At 39.4% G+C, this 24,484-nt stretch overlaps 1 protein-coding gene and 1 long non-coding RNA gene across 3 annotated transcripts in view; one reads left to right on the top strand and one right to left on the bottom strand.

The window, feature by feature from the left end:
* Positions 1–24,484, bottom strand: part of LGR4 (leucine rich repeat containing G protein-coupled receptor 4) — a 121,054-nt gene that overhangs the window by 38,533 nt on the left and 58,037 nt on the right. Inside the window, exons 3-4 of the mRNA XM_056801997.1 lie at positions 7,509–7,580; positions 5,892–5,963 (exon numbers count right to left, since the gene is read on the bottom strand). Coding sequence (XP_056657975.1) covers positions 5,892–5,963; positions 7,509–7,580 — 144 coding nt within the window. The remainder of the gene's footprint in view (positions 1–5,891; positions 5,964–7,508; positions 7,581–24,484) is intronic.
* On the top strand, positions 9,653–23,466 carry LOC130455001 (uncharacterized). Of its 2 annotated transcripts, XR_008912764.1 has the most exons (3): positions 9,653–9,730; positions 11,258–11,560; positions 22,331–23,466. It is a non-coding gene; the product is annotated as an uncharacterized LOC130455001 (long non-coding RNA). The 2 variants fall into 2 exon arrangements; XR_008912763.1 differs by lacking the exon at positions 22,331–23,466 and having other exon boundaries at positions 11,258–12,397.

Genomic DNA, 24,484 nt, shown 5'->3' with positions numbered 1-24,484 from the left:
TAAAAAAAAAATCCTTGTTTCAAAGCAAAGTTGGGTGTATATGAGTCTGTGTATGCGTTTTTCAGCTATGACTAAGAAATATTTAAAATATTAATTTGAGCCGTTCTGACATGTTATTTTAATATCCTGTTCAGTGAGTACTTTCAACTTTTTATGGCTGTCACCTAATGCTCATATACTATGAAATGTGAAAATGGGCTGTTGATATTTTTTAAGGTAACCATCAGGCATGCTCTTCCAAATCCAACCACTTCTGGCCATTTACAAAAGGTAATAAATGAACTTTGATCCTACCAAGAACTACTTGGAAACCATAGGGAAATCTCTCCAATAATTCAGGATCAGAGATCAGATTTTCAAACCCAGTCAAGTGCTGATAAGGCCTTTTAACATCAGGAGAGAATTTCAATTGTATCTAACTGGACAACTACACCCACTAGACTAACAAAATCATTCCTTTTCTTCCTCAAAGAGAACAGCTCTCAAGCCACAGCTACTGAACAGTACAGATGTAGATGAAAACATTCCAGAATATTTTTTATAAGTTGGCACATGGGCTTGAAAATGAAGGGAAAAATGTCAAAGCAAGCTTTTAAATATTGAATAAATGAATGCTAAACATAACACACCCTCTTTGAAAATCATTTTAAAGGGGGGGGAAGCATATGGATTTTTGCAAAGTGTTATTTTTAACAGTCTAAAATCATCCTTATCTTAAATATGTACACTGCCTAACAAAATAACCAATCCAGCATCCAAATCCATTCTAGTTAAAAGTCAACAAGTTTATCCGGTGTTTTGTTTTGATTAATGTAAGGTGACAGAATAGCCTTCTGGTCACTAAGACTTGGAATAGCAGCTAGGCAGCTCAGTGCACAGAGCCTGGAATGGGGAAGACTCCTCTTTATAAGTTTAAATCTGGCTTTGGACATGAATTAGGTGTGTGACCCTGAGCAAGTCACTTAACACAGTTTGCCTCGGTTACCTTGCCTACAAAAAGAGCTGGAGAAGGAGATAGCAAAAACCCCAAAGTATTTTTGACAAGAAAACCCCAAATGAAGTCACAAAGAGGTAGACATGACTAAAAACAATTGAACAAGAGACTTAGGAGCAGACAAGCTCTTTGCTCAGCAGCTCCTCAAGTAAATGTGGACAGTTAGGAAGAAATGGAAACTAGAACCAGAAAAGCCTAACAAATTCAGACCCAAGGGAGCAATGGAGATACCTCACAGTAAACTGTTTATAACGCAAACCAGATTTATTGAGCAAAGAAAGCTGATTTCCATGAAAGAATGCATTCAACCTGCTCATCTGGAGTCCCACAGCCCCATACAGCTGAGGCTGCTAACGTCAAACCCAGGTAAATGAGCCATTCAGTCCATCTGTTTTAAACACAGAACAAAAAAAATAAATAAATAGAATAGCTCTGAATTCAGGTGGAAGATATAAAACATTTATTGTCTTACACATAAGTACCTTAGGAGTAAATGTTTCTTTATATATTTATTTTCCCGTAAGTCCTGAAATATTTATTTTGGAGCTGTCAAAGTTAATGTTTGATTTCTGACAACTTAGATAGCTGTAAAGGATCTTGGAGGTCATCTAGTCCAATCCTCTTATTTTATAGACAGGTTAACTGAGGCTCAAAGGACTTACTGATGCAAGGTTACAGAGCTAGTAAGTGGCAGAGTTGAATTGAACTCAAACCAAGTCCCTTGATGCCAAGTCAAGCATTCTTTCTACCATGGGACATGCCTTGTCCTTTTAAATAAGTCAGTTTGCATCAAGACATGAATTTTTGCCTAAGCCTTTAATTCATTTCAAATTAATGAATTAATTCTAAATAAGCCACCGGTTTCCTCCTCTATAAAATATGGGGGGGGGGGGGTTGAGGGTCACATTAGAACATCTTTAAGTTCTAAAACTATGAACTCAACCCTACAATCATTAAAGAAACAAGTGGGAAAATTAATAATGTTTCAAAATGGTACCCAAACAAGTGAAGAAGTCATAATGACATTTCATAAATCGGAATTTATGAGTAAAGGGTCAGCCTGACCATATTACTCCCCTGCCCTAAAATTATACTATCAGAACTAGAAGGAAACTAAGGAATCATCTAGTCTAATCCCTTCATTTTAGAGATGAAGAAACCAAGGTCAGAGAAGGAAAAGGGATTTGCCCAGGACGACATGGCTATTTTTCCGCATAAGATTAAGTAGCAGAGGAGAGACTGGGCTGCAATGGGGAGACCAGATGCCCCACTTGGAGTCAAGAAGACCCTTGGTTCAAATCTCACTTCAGTCAATTACTAGCTATATGACCTTGGAGAAGTCACTTAACCTCTCTCATGCTCAGTTTTCTCATTTGTCAAATGTGGACCTAAACATCTTTTTCACAGATGTGAGAACCAAAGGGTTCAACAAATATATAAATACATATACATATGTAAATATGTATACACATATGTATACCAATGAGTTTTAGAAAATCAAAACGTCAAATCATCTTTAACTACCAATGAATGGCCCTGAGCATGTATACCAAGAACTCTTTCTTCAAACAGAAGGTCCACAAATACTAAACACTTGGTGTTTTGGGTTATTTTTTTTTGCTTTTTAATTTTTTTAAACCCTTACCTTTGTCTTAGAATCAACACTAGATATTAGTTCTAAGGCAGAAGAGTGGTAAGGGCTAGGCAATGGGGGATCAATGACTAGCCCAGGGTCACATAGCTGGGAAGTGTCTGAGGTCAAATTTGAACCCAGGACAATCCACTGAGACACCCAGCTTCCCCCAATACCGAACATTTGTAAGAAAACAAAGAGCTTTACAAAAATTCTACCTTGGGAGAAAATTGGTTAATAATATAAGGCATCATTTAAACATAAATTGTCTGGGTTCAAAGTGATTGACATATGACAGCAAAAGCAAAAATCAATAAGGAAAATTAGAAGAATAGATGAAGATAAAGAGATGATACAAGTGAGAAGACCTCGAATAAGAATAAGAATAACAAAAGCTGGCATTTATATAGAGCTTTAAGGTTTGCAAAGTGCCTTATCATATTATCTTCCCTTAAGTCTCACAATTACTGCACCCCCCACCAATCTTGGACGGTAGGTGCTATTACAATCCATTTTACTGTATTACTCTACTTATAAATATATATTTAGTAATATATTAAATAAATGTGTGTTACTATACATTTTACAGATAAGGAAACTGAGATAAAAGGAGGTTGGCTGCCTTGTCTAGGATTAGTCAGTTAAGAAGTGTCTGACCTCTGGTTTTCCAACTCCAAGCTCCATGTTCTCTCCACCAGACCAGATGCCTCTAGTACGTTTAAGGGATACAAGGAAGATTTAAGGAGCAATGGACAGGAATTATAGGTAGTTCACTGGACAGAGAGCCACACCAAGAGATAGGAGGTCTTGAAGTTAAATTGGGCTTCAGATATTTCCTCGCTGTGTGACCCTGGGCAAGTCACTTAGCCCTCATTGCTTGGTCCTTACTACTCTTCTGCCTTGGAACCAATTCACAGTATTGGTTCTCAGATAGAAAGTAAGGGTTTAAAAAGGGGCTGGGGGAAGCCTCTACATGGCAGCCCAGAGGCCAATTAAAATTCCACGGTAGTGCTTGTCATAAAGACACACTGGATGGAAGGATGACTTTGGAATAAATTGCCCAGGAATAACTATAATAAAAGAAATGAGACCAAAGAAAACAAGGCAAGGTCAGCCCAAGACCCAGGTGAACACTGCAGACCACAACTAACAGTGCATCCTAACAAAAGCATTCATTCAGCAGCTTCCACTGGAAATCAGGATGGTCACTCAGAAAGAGAGCCCGAGTGCTTTACAAGGAGCTTCACTGAAACGTACCCAGAGAAAGAGCAAAGGTTTGCAAGGCCAGGCAGACTGAAAGAAAGTGATAAGTGGAAACAAAGATCAATTCTATCCCCATCTTGTCTCTTCCTTCAGCTTCTTCCCCTCTCCTTTCTTCCTCCCTGTCTGTCTCTTCTGCCCCCTTCACCTCCCAACCAGGGCTAAGAAGCTCTTTATTATTCTAAGATGTCTTTACTGATTTGCCCTCTTCTCAGATGCCCCTCAATAAAAACTGCCACCCATCAATAACACCCAGGAATGTAGCTCTGGGTGGACGCACAATCTCTCCTCCCTCTCATGTCTTTAGCCCTGTTCATCTCCCTCTTGTGTATGTGTTTTCTTTGCCTGATTATACAGCATAGATGCTACGTTTGACTTTTAGAATGTGTGAAAGCTCCTGTCTGACCAAATTGGTCCTTCTTTGGGTGGCCTGACCAGTGCAATGTAACTAGCATTTATAGAGCACTTTAAGGTTGGCAAAGTGTTTTACAAGTCTTACTTAACTTTATTTTCACAACAAGCATGGAGGTGGGGGCTCTTATGCCTACTTTAGAGACAAGGAAACTGAGCGTGTGTTTGAGTGACCATTCCATCCATGGTCACAGGGCTAGGAAGTATCTGAGGCCAGATCTGAATTTGGGCTTTCTGATACCAAGTCCAGCATTCTGTCCATAATATACCACCTAGCTGCCATGAAATTAGTAGAACAAATAAGAGCTTTGGAATGACAGAACCTGGGTTCAAATCCTGGCTCTGCTACTTACTACCTATGTGAGCCTGGGCAATCCCTGATTCCGTCTACTTCTGTTCGACTGTCAAATGAGAACCCAGACCTGAATGGCCTCCTTTCTAGTTCTAAGCTCCTAGACTCCTAACTCCTTTCAACTTACAACAACTAAGAACCAAAAATCTCTCCAATGTGAGCAATCTTCAATTGCATATGATTAATAAATACAGCCTTCTGTTTTCCAAGAAGAATCTGTGAAAGAGTGAGCTATGGGGCACAATCAGTCAATAGCTTATTGCTAAATAACTGTCTTACCAAGGTTAAAAGTACTCAGGGTCATGGAACAGGGTCAAAAGAAGCCTATGTTAATAAGAGAAGCACTGCAAACAGAGCTTTCAAAGTCAATATGGGAAAGGCAAAGTTTCAATTGTAAGGAAGATCTGCCCTTGACCACACCTAGGTAGTGAAGGCAGGATAAGGGAAAAACTCAGCAATTCTTGCTTTTAATTTTCAATTTAATTTAATTCTTGCTTTCAACCATGGCTTTTCATCTTTTTATCCACTGTGGTTTGCATCATTATCCTCTGAAATATAACCATTCTGAAGTCAGTTGGTATAAAAAAGGCAAGCTAGGTTCAGGGAACCTGCTGACTAAATCCCAGGCTCCTACAGTTTTTAAATACATCACTATGTCATCAACAGGGTGGCTGAATAAATATCTGCACTGTTGGTATCTTATTCCCCTCTATGTTGGAAAATATACTCTGGAGCTGCACCTTTGGATGTACAGCTTTTTTTCTCCATCCTCTTGGCAAAGACCTCGGGTGGTGGCAAAATTTAAATTTTAACAAGTCAACCAACAAGACCTGGGTCTCTGCACACGAAATGCCAAACTACATTCAACATTCACTAGGGTAGGTTCTGGAGGATTTCAGCCAGTGGTGTGTAAATAAATGATTAACAAACATCTCTCGGAGAAAAGTCCTCATGACACCTCTCTAAAATTAATCAGCATTGTTAACATTGTCTCCATCACTTTCTGAATCTGGATAATCAACAAAACAATTAACTAAGCCTTGCTTTGTAGAGTTTATTGATTTTTGAAGCGTACATTTAATTACCAGCTCTCACAGACTTGATTCTTAGCCTTCAAAAAGCCACAAAGGGGTAGATAGATATCTATTTGCATCCAAGTATCTCAAAAAGAAATTTAGTGCCTTACAATCACCACATTAGACTATTTCAAAGTACCCACATGAAGGCAAAACCCTACTTACAAAGATTGTAGAGCACTCAGTCCTCGAATGGCTTCACTAGGAACCGTTTTCAACTGATTGTTCTGGAGTGTTCTGGAAGAAAAACTTTCATTAGTTAGGAAATATCCTTCCCCATCTGAACCATACAGAAAGAAGATGGAACCCCAGGGCCAGGAGAGAACTCAAAGGGCATAGGAACCTGTCTGTATTAAAAGGACATTCTTACTCTTTCCCCTATGATCATCCAACTACTGCTTCAAGGTTTTGTACAGACTCACCTACACACGTGAGATATACCCCTAGAAGGACAGAAGCTCTTTGAAGACAGAAACCATTTTATTTTGGTCTTTATATACTCAACACCAAACACAGTGCCTTGCATGTATGCAATAGGCACTTAATCAGTGCTTAAATAATTGAAGACCTTTCATGAGAAAGAATCCACTAGGAAAGGGAAAAATAGGATGGGACTGATTCAGAGGGTGAGATGGGATGGGTATCGGGGACCAGAAGTCAGTCTAAGAGGAATCAATCCTCAAGGAAGAAATGGCCGAAATTCAATGATGTCAACAAACACTTATTAGTGGCTGCTATATGCAAGGCAAGAGGCTGTGTAATATGAAATAGCGGTGACTCAGAAGTCAGAGATCCAGGTCTCCCAGTCTCTTCCAGTCTCACCACAAACTCCTCAGTGACCCAGGCAGGGGAAGGATTTTCCTGGGCTTTAAAAAATCATTCAATCAACAAGCATTTATTAAGCACCTTCTAGATACCATACACTGGGCCAAGTGCTGGGGTACAAAGGCAGAAATATTCCATGCTCTCAAGGAGTTTCCAGTCTAATAGGGGGGATAATATACAAACAACTATGTACAAACAAAAATAAATACTGTCCTGCTTGGGCCAGTGTAAGCAGAGCACATTTACTCACACTGTTTCATATTTTTCTTCTTTATATGAACCTTATTCTAGTTTCTCGATTCTAAGATAATAAATGGCAAATCTTAGTGCCAAGCTTTAGCACACATGTGCTCATGCTTGCGTGCTCTCTGTCTCTCTCTCTCTCTCTCTCTCTCTGTCTCTGTCTCTGTCTCTCTCTCTCTCTCTCTCTCTCTCTCTGTCTCTGTCTCTCTCTCTCTCTTGTCCTCACATAGTTTACATTCTGCTATACCCCTAGAGTGCACAATACTCCAGGCTCCACAATCTCTTAATAGGATGCAAAAAGGAAAGAAAATAGTCCCCAGTCAGGACAAAAAAATAAAACATTTGGTGCCCTTCAAGATTATCTTCACTTTGTTACTAATTAAACTCCCAGAGTAGAAAAGCATAAATCAAATCCTAGAGAATATCTGAGAGTTCTTAACCTCTTGACTATAGTTTTGATCTCATGCATTAAATGCTATTTAAAAACCTAACATCTGACTTTAATGTTGAGCTTTTATTGGTTAATTAAGATGTTAACTTTTGCTACCTCTCTAGGAAAGAGTATTTGAATGCCCATTTCTCTAAATTGCTTAAACGGCCAGCCCACATCTCCCTTCTCTTGCTCCCTTAAAAGGCATCAGCAGAAAGCATACCAACTAATTCAAAAAGAAAACACAGGGCTGGCTGTGAAATGCAAAAAATGTCATTACTTACAGAACTTTGAGCTCTTTCAACCCAGACAAGGCCTTTGGGTGGATAAAGGAAAGGTCATTGCCAGCCAATCGTCTGGAAAAAAAAAGGGGAGAGATAATAATAATTCAATCTGTTAGAATTCAAGATATTTACAGCCACCTAACATATGATTAGAGCACTGAACCTTTAGAATATCTTTAAAGCACAGCTGATAAAGAGAGAAATGTATACATCTTGAAATAACTCTTAAAATATAAGAAAAAGACTAAAAAAAAGGCAAGGGGGAAGGGGAAGATTTTCTTGGACACTTAAAAATCATTCAATCAACAAATATTCATTAAGCACCTACTATGTGCCACACACTGTGCTTAGGAGGATAATTTACCATATATAGAAAAAAATCCAAATATAGTCCTGCATATACCAGAGTAACATTTACTCAAATGGTTTCATATTGATCTTCTTTATCTGAATTTCATTCTTATTTCTCCAGTCCAGAGCATATTACTGACCAATAATGGTTCCATAAGATAATGAAACACACTTCCTTTTTCTGGGTACAGAAGTGGGGGACCATTGATGCTGAATGTTATATATGTTGTTAGATACAATTGCCAAGTCAGTAGCTTTTCCTTAATTATTCCTATGGAATAAGAAAGAGTTCTATGGGGGAAAAGAGATTTGGGCTTAAAAAAAAGAGCTATAAATAATGTCTATAAATTGGGAATGGAGAAACAAATTGTGGGACATGAATGCACTGGAATATTATTACAGAGTAAGAAATGCTAAAAATGCATGACACAGGGATAAATGGAAAACTTAAATAAACAAGTAAAATGAAGCAAAACAATACACACAGTGATAACACAAATAACAACAGCAGCAACAGAAATGAACAGTATATAATTATAATGACAGTAGGTACTTAATGAATCCTTATTGATAGATACTCAAGAGATAGGAAAAATAAATAAATTAAAATAAATAAAATAGATATAGGGGAAGTTGTTTCCCTTTATTCTTAGAAGAGGTAAAGACCAATAAAAATTGAAATGATGCCATATATGTTGAATTAACTTCCCTTCTCTCTCTTTTATTCTTCTTTTTTATTCTATATTTCTATTTATTATTATTTTTAATTTTAATAAATTTTATATTGTTTATATTTATATATTATAAATATATAATATATTTAATAAATCTTAATAAATATTAATTTATTATTATTATTATTATTATTATAAATAGTGACTTCTTAAGTCAAGGAGTGATTAGGTGGGTAGGAAAGAGGAAAATAAGCATTTAGCACCTTATGTGCTACTTTCACAAATACCTTATTTGATCCTCACTGCTACCCTGGGAGGTAGGTGGTATTATTATTCCCATTTTACAGATTAGGAAATAGAAGCAAACAGAAGTTTATTGACTTGTCCAGAGTCACAGAGCTATTATTGCTCCAAAACTTGATAGAGATTTCAACCATATCCTTCTCTAAAGACTTCTGAATTCTTAGATTCACTATTGAAATTGAGAAAATCATTAAGCATGATTCAGACAGTCATATTTGATCCATGAGGCCAAAGAAGCTATTTTGGATCCTGGTCCAAAATAACTTGTCTGCTTGGGCTGAGCTCTTCTTAAACAAAACCATAAGATTAAGAAGTCAGACTCCAGGGGCAGGTAGGTAGCACCATGGATAGAGTACCAGGCCTGGAGTTGAGAGGACCTACGTTTAAATCTGGCCTCAGACACTTTTTGCTATGTGACTCTGGGCAAGTCATTAAACCCCCACTGTCTAGTTTTAGTATTGTTACACAGAAGAAGATAAGGGGGAGGAGGAGGAGAAAAGAGGGGAAAAGGGAAAGAAGTTAATTGTGCCTACAATTGGGGTTCCTAGTTTGAAGATGGGATTAACTCTCCCCTGCCCATTTTTATGGTAATCACCAGAAGTGTATACAACCCATTTATCCTTAAATATGGGGAGGTCTGTGACCCACATGTATGATAGTAGGTGACGAATCAGAAACCCACTGACTGTTCCCTGCACAGTCCTAAGCAAAGCTATAGCTTCAATTGGTCCATGTAAAATGGAAGGAAGGCACAGGAAGTGACAAAAGAAAGGGTCTTTAAAAGTGGCAAGAACTTCCTGTGACCAGCTTTTTCACCTTGGAACTTGGCCTTGAAGGAGCTCCGGCTTGGGACCTTGGACTGCTCTTTAATTTTCCCTTACAACTACTACATGGGTGAGTGAAAAAGGCTGACTCCCTTTTCTGGCTTTTCTGGAGGTACTAGCCTCCAGAGGCCCCTAATCTTAGAAATCTTGTGGCTAAAACCCTTGTTTAATTTACCTCTGGGGCCCCCTTTGTTGGGGCCTCTGAAGCCCAGCCTGGTTCAGACCCAGCCAGAGTAATTACCTACTCTCTCTGATTTTCTTACTTTTACTCTTTCCTTCTATTTTATAAATCAATTACTATAAAGTCATTCTGACTTGAGTAATAGTCTCTGGCAACCACATTTTTACATATTTAGTCCAACCCTTTAATTTTTAACCCTTTCATTAGGCTTATAAATTTAAACCTGGAAGGAGTTTTAGAATTCATTTAGTCCAAGCCTGTCTTTTACAAATGAGGAAACTGAGGCCCAAGGTAGTTAAATGTCTTGCCCAAGGTCACACAAGTAGTGTCAGAGGAAGGATTTTAACCCAAGACTTCTCACTCCAGAACCAAGGGGTTTCCCCTGCTCTAGGACATGCATTGCTTACAGTGAGAGAACCTACAGTTTCCAAATAAGAAAATCACATAATGTCATCAACTCTCATTTTTATCCCCCACTAACTACTACTTTAAACATGGCCATGTTTCTGTAAGCTTTCCCTGTGTGGTCTGATAATTTCTGCTGTGCCAGTAAACAATACAGTAAACTTTTCCGAGTGAGAATGGGAGTGATGAAATGCAGAACACCTGCTAATCCTAACTTGTCAACTGATCCAGGTCCATAATCACAATTGAGCAAAAAATTGGCTTCTTCTCCCCATATCTGTCCTTTTTGTAAATACTGAGAAAGAGGAGGTAACAGCCACAAAACACATGTTCTCCACTACTAATAAGTTAATACCATAATTATCAAAAATACTTAATTAAGGCCATTACAATGCAACTTTTTCTGAAAGATGGACAAAAGGCACTACCAAGACACCACAACTACAGATACAGAGGGGCATTCTTTCATTTTTCACATGGCTAAAGGTGTCAGGCTAAACATCAGGAATCTCTATTCTGCTTTTATCTATCTGCTAAATTGACAAGAAAAGCAACAGCCTAAGAATGAGGACTAGACTTGGAGTGGGGGGTGTGGGGGGGGCGGCACCTGAGGTCCCATCCCCTAGTGAACATGTTCTTCTGTTCTGGGCACCAAGATCAGAGAAGGACAAGAATGGTAAAGGTCCTAAAGTTCATACTTGGCTTGTAGCAAATACTTAAGAAATGTTTTTCATTCATTTGTACATGCCATGAGAATCTGCTGAAACTAGGCAGTGCATTAAAAATAGATCTTGATCTGTAGAGTGTGAAAGACCTGGAAGAATTTACTAGTGAGGTGACATTGGGTAAGTCACTTGACTGTAGTCTGCCTTGTTTTCATCTGTAAAATGGGGCTAATAACAGCACCTACATCCCAAGGTTGTTGTGACGATAAAAATGATATTTGTTAAATACTTTCCAACCTTAAAAACCTATGTTAATGCTAGCTGCTATTTATGTTTTTTTATCTAGGAATATTTTATTGAAGAACTTAGAAACTCTAGGAATTAGGATTATTTAACCAAGAGAAGAAAAGGCTGAAGGAGCTCTTGACAGTTATCAAACATCTAAAGGGATGTCCATCTTGTTCTGTCTGGCCCAAGAGAAAAATCAGGATGAGTAGGAAGGTGTCAAGAGGCAAATTTATACTTGATGGTCAAGAAAAACTTGCTAGCAAATAGAGCTGTCCCAAAGAGAAATGGGCCACCTTGGAGGGAAATGGCTTCTTCATCCCCCTTGGAAGTCTTTAAGCAATGGCTAAAAGACCATTCTCAGGTATGTTGTCCTAGGGATTCTTTTTCAGATATGGAATGAGCTACATGGCCACTCTGGTCCCTTTCAATTCCAAACTTCTTTGGATCATGTGTAAGTCACTTAATTTGTCTGTATTCTCAGTCTCCTTTCTAAAACTCCATCTCCTCCACTTTCAAATGAAGATAAGGCTCCAGCCCTATCACCCAGGGTTGTTATGGAGAAAGTGTTTTATAAACTGTTGAGTGCTATATATTTATATAGTGAGCTACTCTAATGACATAATAAAGCCCTTGTTCAAGAACAAACAGAACTCTGTTCAAGGGCCCCGAGAATTCAATAACTACATTTACCAGCTTCTCTCCCCATTCACTTAGTCTGTAATCCAGTCCCTCTGAAAGTTAATTCCGGAAATCATTCAGCAGTCTCAGAGACAGACTGTGCTAGATTAGGGAAGTTGGGAACAAAGCACCAAATGGAATCACCATTTTGGAAAGTAACACCTGTTTGGAAAAGCTGAAGGAATGAGGATTCTGTAGTCTGGAGGGAGATGAGGAGACTCAGACGTGCTTCAGGAATCGGCTTTAATCAAGCAACAGCTCACTAAGAACACAAGTTCAAATGGACAGAGATGGATGATGTAAAATATTGAGTTGTGTTAAGAAGAAAAATCTTCAGACAGTGAGTCATCAGATGTTCAATTCTGAGCTAAAAAGGAGTTTAGAGATCTAATCCAACCCCTCATTTCACAAGTAAGGAAACTGAGGCTCTGAGTGTCACTGACATGCCCAATATTACACAGATGTTAAGGCATCAAGATGGGAGGCTCTATTCTGTCTCTCATTAAATGAAGAAGCATCAGTAGGGCTAACTGTGGTCCTTTTTCCTGGGAAGAAGCTACCCAATGAAAGGGAAGCAAGTAAAGAATGGAAATGGAAAATCCACTGGACTTAACACTTGGCCAGCTGCATTCTTCTTTTGACCCTTTCTTAATAGCAATATCCAGCAATCTATCTGACCCCACTAAGAGAAAGTTGTCACACAAATGAATGACAATCTATCCACAGGATCTGCACATAGTCTTCATACCTGAGTTGCAACCACAGGATTGATTTGGTTACTGTTATACTATCTTCCAATTAGGGCTGCTGGCATATCCCATGGTCTTTGCTCAAGGAAGAATCAGATTTTAGAAGTCTAGTCCAATTCTCTCATTTTTTAGATTACAGAACTGAGGTCCAAGGGGGTTGGTGACTTGCCCAAAGTCACACAGTTCATAGTAATTATCAAAACAAGGTTTTGAACTGAGGTCCTCTGAGTCTAAATCCAGCTAGCAAAGAACAGTAATTTAAAAATTACTTATTTGCTTTTTTTGATAATTATAATACATTGTTTTAATAAGCTAAAATTTTCTAAGGGAACTATTAAAATTAAAAGCTCACATGTATACACCTTATGGTCAGAAGGTAACACTGTGAGCTTAAACAATGACAACCTGCTACAATGTAAGGAATTGTATAGAAAAACCAGGATAGATGTCAAAGAAATCCATAAGCAGTGGGGGGTGGGGGGGAAGAGATGGGGAAAGGGATGGTCCTCATGCTCCACTAGCAACTAACTAAATAATAATCAAGCAAAAAGGAGGAAAGTCCCCAGCACCATGGATAATAATAAGAGGTTATCACTTATACAGAGCCTACTATGTGCCATTTATATAAAGCTCCTAGTGTGCTGAAGCACTTTTACAGATTATCTCATTTGATCCTCACAATTACCCTGCAGAGTAGTACTATTATTATGTCCATTTCATAGATGAGAGAACTGAGGAAAGCAGAGGTTAAGTGACTTGCCCAGGGTTACACAACTAGTTAGCCTCTCAGGCCAGATGTGAATACAGATCTTTCTGACTCCAGGTCCAGTGCTCTATCCACTATGCCACCAACTGCCCATGTGGAGTTAAGAAAACCCAAGCTCAAATTCTGCCCTTAGAAATATCTACTAGCTTTGTGATTCCTGGTGACCAGGTCCTTTCACTTGATGTCTTGCTTTCCCATCTGTAAAATGGAGATCATAATAATAGTAGTACCCAAAAGCTATTGTGGTGATCAAAAGAGATAATATAAATTGCTTTGTAAACCTAAAAGTGCTATTTAATAATAGCTGTTATTATCGTTCATATGTATGTATATGTATATAGGTATATATTTGGTTTTTTTCTTTTAAAAAATTCATTGTTAAAAGGGATGCTTCAAACCTAAAAGTGCTATTTAATAATAGCTGTTATTATCGTTCATATGTATGTATATGTATATAGGTATATATTTGGTTTTTTTCTTTTAAAAAATTCATTGTTAAAAGGGATGCTTCCTGGGGAAAGGAAAGAGGAATGAGATTGGGGAAATTTAGACAATGTGAAAAACAAATGATTTTTAAAACTATTTAAAAAAATAAAAAGAATGCATATAAAAAATACCAGGATATGTGGCCCACCCAGACCCAGTATTAGAAAGAGGCTCTAACCAAGTGAAAATCAGCCTCTGGGGACACAAAGGGGAACAACATGCCACTATTTGCCCAATCAAGGTTGTGGATAAGACGCAGAAATCATTAGAGTTCTTTCCTTCTCCCTTGAATGTGACACCAATCCAAGAAATCTGGTTTAAGTGACTGAGTGTGGAACGGCTCCCAGAAGCTGCCTGCTCCAGGCAAATTTAATTGCATTGTTCCCCAGATTCACATGAGGAAGCTCCTTCCAAAGGACATGTTCATCCTGGTTCATCCAACCAGCTTTGATTAAGAGACATCAACGCAACTCTCTTTGCCTTTAAGTAGCTTACACTCAACTGGGGCAAAACAATGTGTATGTGTTAAGTCCATATTAAACATATACAAAGTAAATTTGGATCAAGAAAGACCTCATGCAGAAGATGAGGCCTGAGCTAAGCTGGAGAAGGCAGCTCAGGCTTTCTAAGAGTCAGAGGTAAGGAGTGAGCTGCTGATATAGATGGCCTTCCTCCCCTCCATCTCCTACCAGCTTTTCCCTAAGGCAGGGATGTAATGTGCACAGCTCTGAGGACAGATTTCAGAGAGAACCGAGTGTCTTTATACTTATATGGGGGATGGGGGGGAAATTACATTTTTATTCCAATATAATTAATTTCCTTAGCAATGCAATGCATTTTAATAAATGCATTTAAAAACATTAGCGAAGAGAAATCCATAGGCTTCCCCAGATTGCCATGAAAGGTCCACAACACCAAAAAATGTTATATTGCTTTAGCTCAAGCACTAATAATTCATTTTTTTATAACAAAAACTTTTCTTAACAATGTGTTAAAGCACTCTTATCCCGATTTTACAGATGCAGAAACTTGAGGCTCCAGGGTTAGGTGATTTATTCAAGGTCACTCAACTTTGTTCATTATTAGAATCAGGATTTGAAACCAAGTCTTTGAAGGTGTCTATGTATGAGATGCAGCGGAGTCAGGAAGACCTGAGTTCAAATCCTGCCTCAAATATGACTAGCTGTGTGAACCCTGGGTCAAATCACTTAACCTTTGTTTGCCTCAGTTTCCTCAGATGTAAAATGGGGATAACAACACCTACTTCCTAGGGTTGTTATCATGAAGATCTAATGAGATAATATTCCTATTGTGCCTGGCACATAGTAGGCAGTAATGCCTTTCTGTTTGGGTACCGGTTGCATGGGGAGGCCCTGAGCTCTCTTTCCCCTCTGACACTCAGACCCTCTGACCTGACTGAAGTCACTCTCTGTAGAAGGTAGGTTTAAGGGTTGTTTACACAAAGGGCAGAAATGCCTGCTAGATGCTGGGTTCCAGCGCTCAGAGACCAAGCTGGAGGCTTCTCCTCCCTCCCGGGTCCCTCCAGGAATTCTTCCTTCAGAAAGAACAAGGATGACGTCCCTTATCTGAGGAATGCCTGGATTGATGTGGCTTCTAGCCTGTGGTGGCAACTTGATTGTCGCCATTTGGCTGGAGTTACTGCTGAGTTAGGAGGAGGAGGAATGTGTGTGCCGCCGACCAGATTCGTGCGCTGGAGGGGCCTGGGAAAGGGGCTGCCAGCAGCTGCTGTGAAACCTGAGGCTGGGGGGAGGCGGGGCAGAGGACAGCCCCGGGACAGGAGGGCAAGGCCTGGCCCATAACCTCGGAACAAGCCATAAAGAGCAGGTAGGGCTCCCTTCTTACCCTAGTCTGGGCTGGGCAGGGCAAGCAGCTTTACATTTTAACCAGCTCACCTTTCCTCGGCCTTTGCGCTTTCCAAAGCACTTTCCCCCTCACAAGTGTAAGAAGAAAAAGAATAGCTGGCATTCACAGAGCCCTGAAAGGGGACACGAGGAATTGGTGGCAGCAGCATCCTTGGTGTTTTCTGGATTTGTTTTTTTGTTTTAGAAATGGGGCAACTAGGAAACCTCGGCGCCCCACTCCCAGGAAGTTCTGGTGTTATCTGAGCCTCGAAAGAATCCTGTGAGGTGGGTGCATGGAGAAAGCTAACCCTCTTTTCAGAGAAGGGAGCAAGTATCTGGGTTCTCCTGACTTCCAGTCCAGGACAGTGTTCTACCCCCTGTACCCTGCTGACATTCATTCCCAGAGACAGGACCCCTCGGAGGACGTATACCCAGAGGCTGGCTTAAATTCCCCCAAGCAGTGAAAGACTGAATTTTAACAATCAAAATATTGACCTTGACAGAGCCTTCTGGGAAAAAAAAGATCAAATTTCACAACAGATATTGTCACCACCCAAAAAGGGAAAAGGACATCGCAGACTAAACTAGGTAACTTTTTAAAATCTACGTGGATGAGGCAGGAAATTAGAAGATTAATAAAGTCAATATCGAGTCAATATGTTTTGAAGAAAGGCAGAGTTATACAGTGGACAGAGCACTACAGTTAAAATGAGGAAAATATGAATTCCAAACCTATTTTGGATACTGGCTAGCAGCCACTTAACCCCAGTCTGAGCTTCATCTTCTGTAAAATGGGATACTAATGACTTACAAGGTTTCAATCAGTCAGGCAATGAACATTTATCAAGCACCTGCCAGGATTAGGGGATACAATATAAAAATAACAGATCCTCTGCCCCCAAGGAGCTTACATTCTATCTGAAGAAACAAAGGAGATGTTCAAAACATTTTGTTGTTGCTCAGTCTTGACCCCATTTATTTCATCGGGGTTTTTGTGGCAAAGATATTATGTATCTTTGTATATTTTTTTTTTCTTGGCAATGATACTATTTGTGGATTGGTTTGCCATCTTCTCCAGCTCTTTAAAAGATGAAGAAACTGAGGGAAACAGGGATTAAATGACTTGCCCAGGGTCTCACAGCTGGTGCCTGAAACTGGATTTGCATTCAGGTCTTCCTGACTCCTGGCCCTGGTACTCTATCCACTGTGCTACTTAGCTACCCCTCAAAAAGTTTGGCAAAACCTACAATATGTTAGAGGTGTAAGCTGCTGTTGTTGCTATTACTGTTGTTGATAAGGCAAAAATTTAAAGATGGTTTATGAAGCAATAAGTATTTCCAGATCATACCTACCATGTTCTCTGAATACAGAAAAATATAGAAATGCAAGATAGATTAGCTCTTCTTGCAAGTTTAACAATCTAATTTGGGAGAGAAGACTAAGAGATGGAATGATACACCCCAGAAAAATGTAAATATATCCTAAATTACATGGCATAAGCCATAAAACTGGGGGGCTGGGCCATCAATACAGCTCAATGTGTTAGGAAAAAAAAAACTTCATGGAGGACATAGGGAGAAATAATGCATTTATATTAACTTTTTTAAAAACATAACAACAATTCTCAGTTTTAAAAAATGTTGAGTATGTCAGTGTAGGCAACAGCCCAAAGTTTCCTGTTTATTGATATTCCTTAACTATGAGGTCTGACAAAAGATTATTATTATTTTCTAAGAAAACAAGCTTCAGAAAGAGAAAGAAACAAGCAAAAGAAGTTATCAGAGCTGGAAAGGACATCAGGGCCATCTAATCCAAACACCCTCATTTTTCAGATAGATGCTGAGCCCCAGAAATGATAAATAACTTGCCTGAGTTTGCATAGGTATAATTATCAGAAGCACCCTAACTCTTAGAACACTAAAGATTTCCCCACACCATTGAAATCATAGGTTCAGAGCACCAACACAAGCAAAAACAAAATCCCAAAGCAGAGGACAGCAAATTAGACATGATGTATCAAGTTAGGGTACTTATGGAATCGTGCCACCTTTAGAAAATCACTTCTTCCTACAAGATCAGCCAAACTGGTGATGGCAGGTTCATTAAAGATTTGGAAAGTTTGTTCAGTAATGAATGGATTTAATCATAGCAACAGTAGTATAAACAGAGCTACTTCTCCTTGGGAACCCTGAACAAGTTTGGCTGCTAATCCTGAAGAATTTCACATCTCTTTTCTCAAAAACACTACCTCAAAAGAGACAAAGCATCTTGGGAAATGGGAGCCTGGAATAGCTGGTTAATCATGCCAATTCATGAAGTGGTGCATAATATTTGTATGTATGGTAATGATTTTCCAATATTCTATAAATGTGATTCTCTCTCTCTCTCTCTCTCTCTCTCTCTCTCTCTCTCTCTCTCTCTCTCTCTCTCTCTCAGATATATGGTGCTTGTTATTAACTATCACTCTTTCTTATACATTCCCCCCATTAGCATTCAGTTTGGTGCACATGCAGTGAAAAGAACATGGAATTTGGAATCAGAGGACTGGGTTTTGACTCAGGCTCTGCCATTCTCTACTTGGTAATTTCAGGCAAATAACTTAACTTCTCTGGGCTTCAAGTTACTCATGTGTAAAATAAAGGATTCAATAAAATCTCTAAAAATCTTTTCTAGCTCTAAATCTGTGATCCCAAACCCCAATATCAATTCTAGACTGATACATTAACAACTTCCTCCACACCCCAATTGCATCCTCCAAAATGCCTATCCCCTAGTCATCTCCTCTTACTTCAATATGATACAGTCTGTAATCCCAAGAGTTAGAAAGAAGAGCAAATCCAACTTACAGTAGGAGGAGAAGAATCTCCTTTGTAGCATTCCCTGGGAGGTCATTCTCAGATTTATTTGATGACCTCCTTCAAAACCTCGTTCAAAAGCCACCACAATCCAACCAAACATTTTCTAAGCACTTGCTACATGGGTGGCCCCACACTCAGTCCTAGAGAAACCAAGATAAAATGAAGGAAGTAGCATATTTCCAATAGGAAATGAGAGTTCACTTGATTTACTAAGGTGATAAGGCATCTTGGCCTTCTCCTTCATCTTCTGTGTCATAATTCTAATGATATCAATTCAAAAGTGTTTATTATGTACCTCTATGTTCCAGGGGCTGAGGATACAAAGACAAAAATGAAATAGTCCCTGCCTTTAAGGAGATTATGTTCTACTTGAAACAATATTTATAAATAAGCAAACAGAAAAAAATACAAAGTAATTTCAGGGTGAAAGGTTGCAGACCCAAGAAAGCACTCAAACTGAGCCTTGAAGGAAGCTAGGGAAGAAATAACAAGAATAATTGGAGATGGATGATGTGCTATAAGTGAATTTTGGGAACTGAAGTTGAAAAAAAATCTCAACAGCATAGAGCATTTAGATTAATTTAATGAGACAAATTTTAATAAGGATAAATTTAGGAGGCAAATAGAGGTTAAGTGACTTGACCAGGGCTGCATAGCTAGCAAATGTCAGAGGCAGGATTTGAACTCCTGTCTTCCTAATTTTAGATCCTAATTCTCTGTCTACTATGTCACCCAGCTGCCTTGAGAGTCATCCCCTTCAAGAGTTACTTCATATAAAATCCCTTCCTGACTTGTTCCTCCACATAACACTTTTCCTGGTTGTTACTGATTTCTTCCTCCTAGAGTAATACTATATTTACTTACCCTTGTTCATGGTAAAGTCTGTCACTAAAATGGAATCTCCAAGGGAAGGCAAGAAGTTTATTGTTGCTGTGTTCTCTGTCTAAGCTCAGGGAAGTGGACATTAGGTAGTCTATAAAAATCATTTAAACTGAAATGAACTTCAAGGTAAGGAAGTCAGCAGAGTGACAAGGCAGCCCAACTGCTCATTTAGTCCTTGGGCATCAAAGCATCCAGATCAAGGAAAAGGTCAGTTCCATTGTGTTCTACCCTAATCAGACTACATTTAATTAATTATTTTGACACTGGGGTGTCATATTTTAACAAGAAAACCAATAAGCTGGCACATGTCTAGAAGAGAGAGAAAGAATGATTTTTAGGTAATTTAAAACAACTTTGACACATAAAGGGAACCTGGGACATTCATCCAGGAGAGTAGACTTGGGGAGTGGGGCGTAATAATAGCTGCCTTAGGGTATTTAAGGTGTGTCAAGTGGAAGAGTAGAGTTAGCCTTGTTCTGCTTGTATTCAGAACCTGCCTGCCTAGTGGTAATATCATAATTACAACAGACACTATACTAGCTTCTAGCTATCTGGAATAGGGGGGAAGGGCCAATATAACTAGACAGAATAATGTGCCCCAACAAGCCCTGTTAACTGCACTTTCTATTGTCAATAGGGTAGGACCCTCTTGATGCTAGACTGACTTTGCTTCTGGAAAAGGGAAATCCCTGGTGATCTTCAGATCTAGCAGCCCTTGGAATGAAAAGGATAAAACTGTCTCCAAACCTCGAGAGGAAAAAAAAAGATTCTTACTATAGATCATGGAAAAAAGAAGCATGACTATGAGGATGTGACTGGATCAAACTGGAAGTAGATCTTCTGAGGAACCTTGCTCTCTTCGTGGTAGACACAGGAGCAGAAAGCTGAGATAGTCTGTGTTCTCTCTGACTCTCTGTCTAGCTCTCTCATTGGGCAGGGAAGCAGTGCTCTTCATTTTATCTTAGCATCTTCCCCTCTTCCTTATGGCAGAGAAAGGAGTAGAAGGCAGGACCTTCTTGGTCAGCCATTTCTCTTCTCTTGAAAGATGGAAAGGCAAGAAGCTATTCATCTTCTCTGTGAAGAGCACAACTCTTTTTTTGCTGGGAGTTGGGATGTCTACATAGGCTCATTTAGAAGTAGACTGAAGGGACATCTAGATAGCACAGTGGATAGAGCACCAGATCTGGAGTCTGGAGAACCTGAGTTCAAAACTGGCCTCAGACACTTCCTAGCTGTGTAACCCTGGGCAAGTCATTTAACCTCAATGGCCTAGCCCTTATGGTTCCTCTGTCTCAATTCTAAGATAAAGGTTTAAAAACAAACAAAAAAAAAGGAGATTGCAGTTCAGCGGAGGAAAAGTGAATTTTTTCATGAATGTTTCCCTCTGATCTTTGGAGTTCTTTTTCTTGATTTTAAATGTACCTTTCAATCATGTGCTTGACAAATATCATGTACCTCATAGTCATTAGGCAGTTTCAAGTAACTGTTTGGCCCCCCTGCCAGATTTCTCTTGTATCCCACTAGAAAAATGAAGCATGAATATGTATGTTGTCAGAAAAGCCCGAGTTTAATTCCTGCCTCCACTCCTTATTAGCTATGTGACCATAAGCAAGTCGCTTAGTCTTCGTTTCCTCATCTGTAAAAAGGGGGAAATAATACTTATCTCACAGTGTAGTTGTGAGGAACCAAGCGAAAGAGCTTATATTCAATGCTTTGTAGTAACCTTTAAGATGCTATATAAAGATGAGCTCTTCATTTTCACTATACCAATTTTCACACATTTCTCAGAGATACCATAAGTCCATTAGCAGGTCTAAAAAACTATAGAAAGCATGTTCTATGGCAACATGTCTGGCAGTCTCTATTAATGTTCTATCCCTGCCTCATCCTGGTGTAGAGAGGAGCCTGGTTCTAGAACCCCACACCAGTGTGGCACAAGTTCTTAGGGATCCTCCCATTCCAGCATAGACAGGCTCCCACTGTGGGCTTTGGTGATAAATCAGGGATCTGTCTTCTAAAGACCATCCTGGTCATCAGGGAAAGAATTCTTTTTGGCCACAATGCTACACCGACTGTCTACGTTAAGACATGGAGGTGCTGGAATCACAACCAGCAAAGTCACAAACGTAGTGAAATCCTGATGAATGCAGAGCTGAAAGACACTGCTAATATCAAGTGGGCTGTTTTCTGCCTCTCATTTTATCACAAGGCGCCTTTACGGGACAGGAGACGACAGAAAAGTATAGTCAAAAACAAATACGCTAGAAAAAGAACTGAGGGTTAGTAACACATTTTTAAAATATATATGAGCAAACAGAAGGTCAGAAAGAATCCCAAGCAAACCAATGGCTTTTAATATTACCTACTGAATTCATGAGATTCTCAAGAACAAAAGCTAGAGATTCAGTCTCACATATGATTCTCTCTGTTCGACTATGGGGATGGAAGGGCTCTTTCTAAACAATGGTTAAGTTCACAAAGGGAAGCAAATGTGATTTTTAAAAACCAAACAAACCAAAGGCATGAATAAAATGCAAAAACCAAAATCTAAACCAGTGAGTGACACATGCCTCCTTCTTCTCAGAGGTGGTGGACCACAGGTGCTGAATAAAGCAGACCTCAAACATGGGCAATGTGTCCATCTGGGCTGCTCAACTACTTTTTGGTTGCAAGGCCAAGTTCCATTTTGGGGGGTGGGGGGTGGGAGGAGTCACTGGGCAACTGGGGATTAACTTACATTTGTAAAGCATTTTGTAAACCTTAAGATATATAAATGTTTCCTGTAATTAGTGGGAAATGATAGTGATGTTAAAGAAAAGAACAGTGATGTTTTTGTTTTTGTCTTTACAGGGAGGAGGACTATGAAGGTTCTAGTATTCCCTACACATCGTGGCCCGGGATCAGACCAATCAGTGTGGTTGGCATCTCCAGGAACATGTGTAAAGGCAGAATCAGCTGGCAGCATCAGTATTCCAGACTAGGGTCCCGAAAACAGGTCCAGAAGCAGGGTTTCTCTTCTAGCAAGACACATGCCAGCAAGACACCCTGGCTCTGAGGTTCTCTGGAAATCCTCTATAAATACTTCATAGGTGTGGTTGGGAAATTACCTTAACCACACGTTTCAAGCGTGTTCAGCTGGCATATCAGATTGAGGGCCCTAGTTCAGTCCTGTTCTCCTTTGGAGTGAGGGAGGGGACCCATTCAGCTGCAGCAGCCAAACTCTCAGAGGGTTTGTTTTCCCCATTCCTACTCTGCCCATTTCAGCTTCACAGTCACTTCCAAATGACTTCCAGATGATTTCTGGTTACCAGGGGAATAGAGAACATTTGTGCCATTTATAAATATAGCAATGGTCACATAGACATCATTAGTGAATAATCAAATAAAGTATAAATTTCCAGGAAAAGAAAAGGCCCTTTGGGGGGTAATCTCAGGAAAAAGACACAAGAAATGTTTTGTTTTGTTTTTTAATATTTACCTAAACATAAAAAAAAAATATTCTCCATTGTCTGGCTAATAATGGGAAGAACTTGAATGCCAGGCAAAAGTCCTGAATTCTTTACCACACCTTTGTGGCTTTGGGAAAGTCCTGTAATGACTCTGGGCTTCACAATCTTCCTCTGGAAAGGGAGGCTGGACCTCCAAGTGTACAATGATAATAATAATAGCTCACAATCATAGAATGCCATAAGATTTACAAAACACAAAACCTATTATTTCATGGAACAGTGAATAAAGAGTTGGCCTTGGAGTCAGAAAGACCCTTGGACCGACTTCCTCCTTGGACAGATGGCTGTGTGACCCAAGATAAGTCATTTAACCTCTTGCTTACCCCAGGCAACTCTCTAGGACTATAAACTATGGAGAATCTGCCACTTTACCTTGAAAGTTTTTATCTATACCAGCAAAATCAGGTCAGAAAAAAAATCTTATAAAATAACATGTTCTGAGAATCTTTATTTCTAAGTAATAATAAAAAAAAATACATAGTGACTCCCTTTTTTTTTTAATCAGGATTTTTAAAAAGGTGGGCTGATTGTGACATCCTCCTAACTGTAAATAAGGGCAAAATAAAGAAAGAACATGACCTGCCTGCATTGGATTACCAGGCAAATTCAATTTGGTTCCAATTTAAAAAGGTCCACTTGGCAAAACCAATTAGGCTGAGGTAATTTGAGATTTTGAAGAAATCCAAGATGTGGAACTCAATAAAGCAGAGATTAACCAGGTCTGACTCCCCAACTACTGCCTCACTCCCTAATGCCCCCAGAGTATAATCTGCAGCAAAATCCACCATTGAAGGTGATTCTTACATGGCAGCCCAGTCCAAGGCCGTGAGAGTTTCTTCATCTCATACCTTGGCACTGTAACACACCCCACAGCTTAGCCTGGTTATACAATGTTCGATCACGTCCTCAGTTATGTTTTTATCACATAATTGCCTCTGTAAAAAGAGGATAATCCAACCGTCCACAAAAAGGTGGGTGGTTTAGGGTCTATAAGCTGCATGTGAAATGTGAGAAAGTCTTTTTTTTTTAAGGGGGGAGCTTTTTTTTTTTAACTATTGTATTTTAACTGTGGGAGAATAAAATTTTTCTGGTGAAAGAGAGGCAGACAAGAGACAGCCAGAGAGGGAATGAGGAAGAATCCACACTGGCGTAAATATCGTTTTAACTCTTAAGTCTTTAGGCTTTTTTTTTTTAACCCTCATCTTTCATCTTAGAATACTTGGTTCTAGGTAGAAGAGTGGAAAGGGCTAGGCAACTGGAATTAAGTGACTTGCCCCGGGTTGAACAGTTCAGAGTGTTGGAGGAGAAACCTAGGACCTCCCATCTCCAGGCCTGGCTGTCTATCCACGGAGTCATCTCATTGCCCCGACTCCATTATGTTTTGGTAACAGAATTTGGTAACACAGTCTCAGACCCAGGCCCCTAGGAGCCCCACAGCTGACGGTCTGTTCCAGGAAGTGGGGCTGAGCTAGAAAGATCTCCATTCAGTTTGGAT

This window comes from Monodelphis domestica, chromosome 6 (assembly GCF_027887165.1).
Source record: "Monodelphis domestica isolate mMonDom1 chromosome 6, mMonDom1.pri, whole genome shotgun sequence".
In the NCBI taxonomy this organism is placed as follows: Eukaryota; Metazoa; Chordata; class Mammalia; order Didelphimorphia; family Didelphidae; genus Monodelphis; species Monodelphis domestica.
The sequence above is the reverse complement of the archived record's forward strand: the minus strand, read 5'-3'. Positions and strand labels throughout refer to the sequence as shown.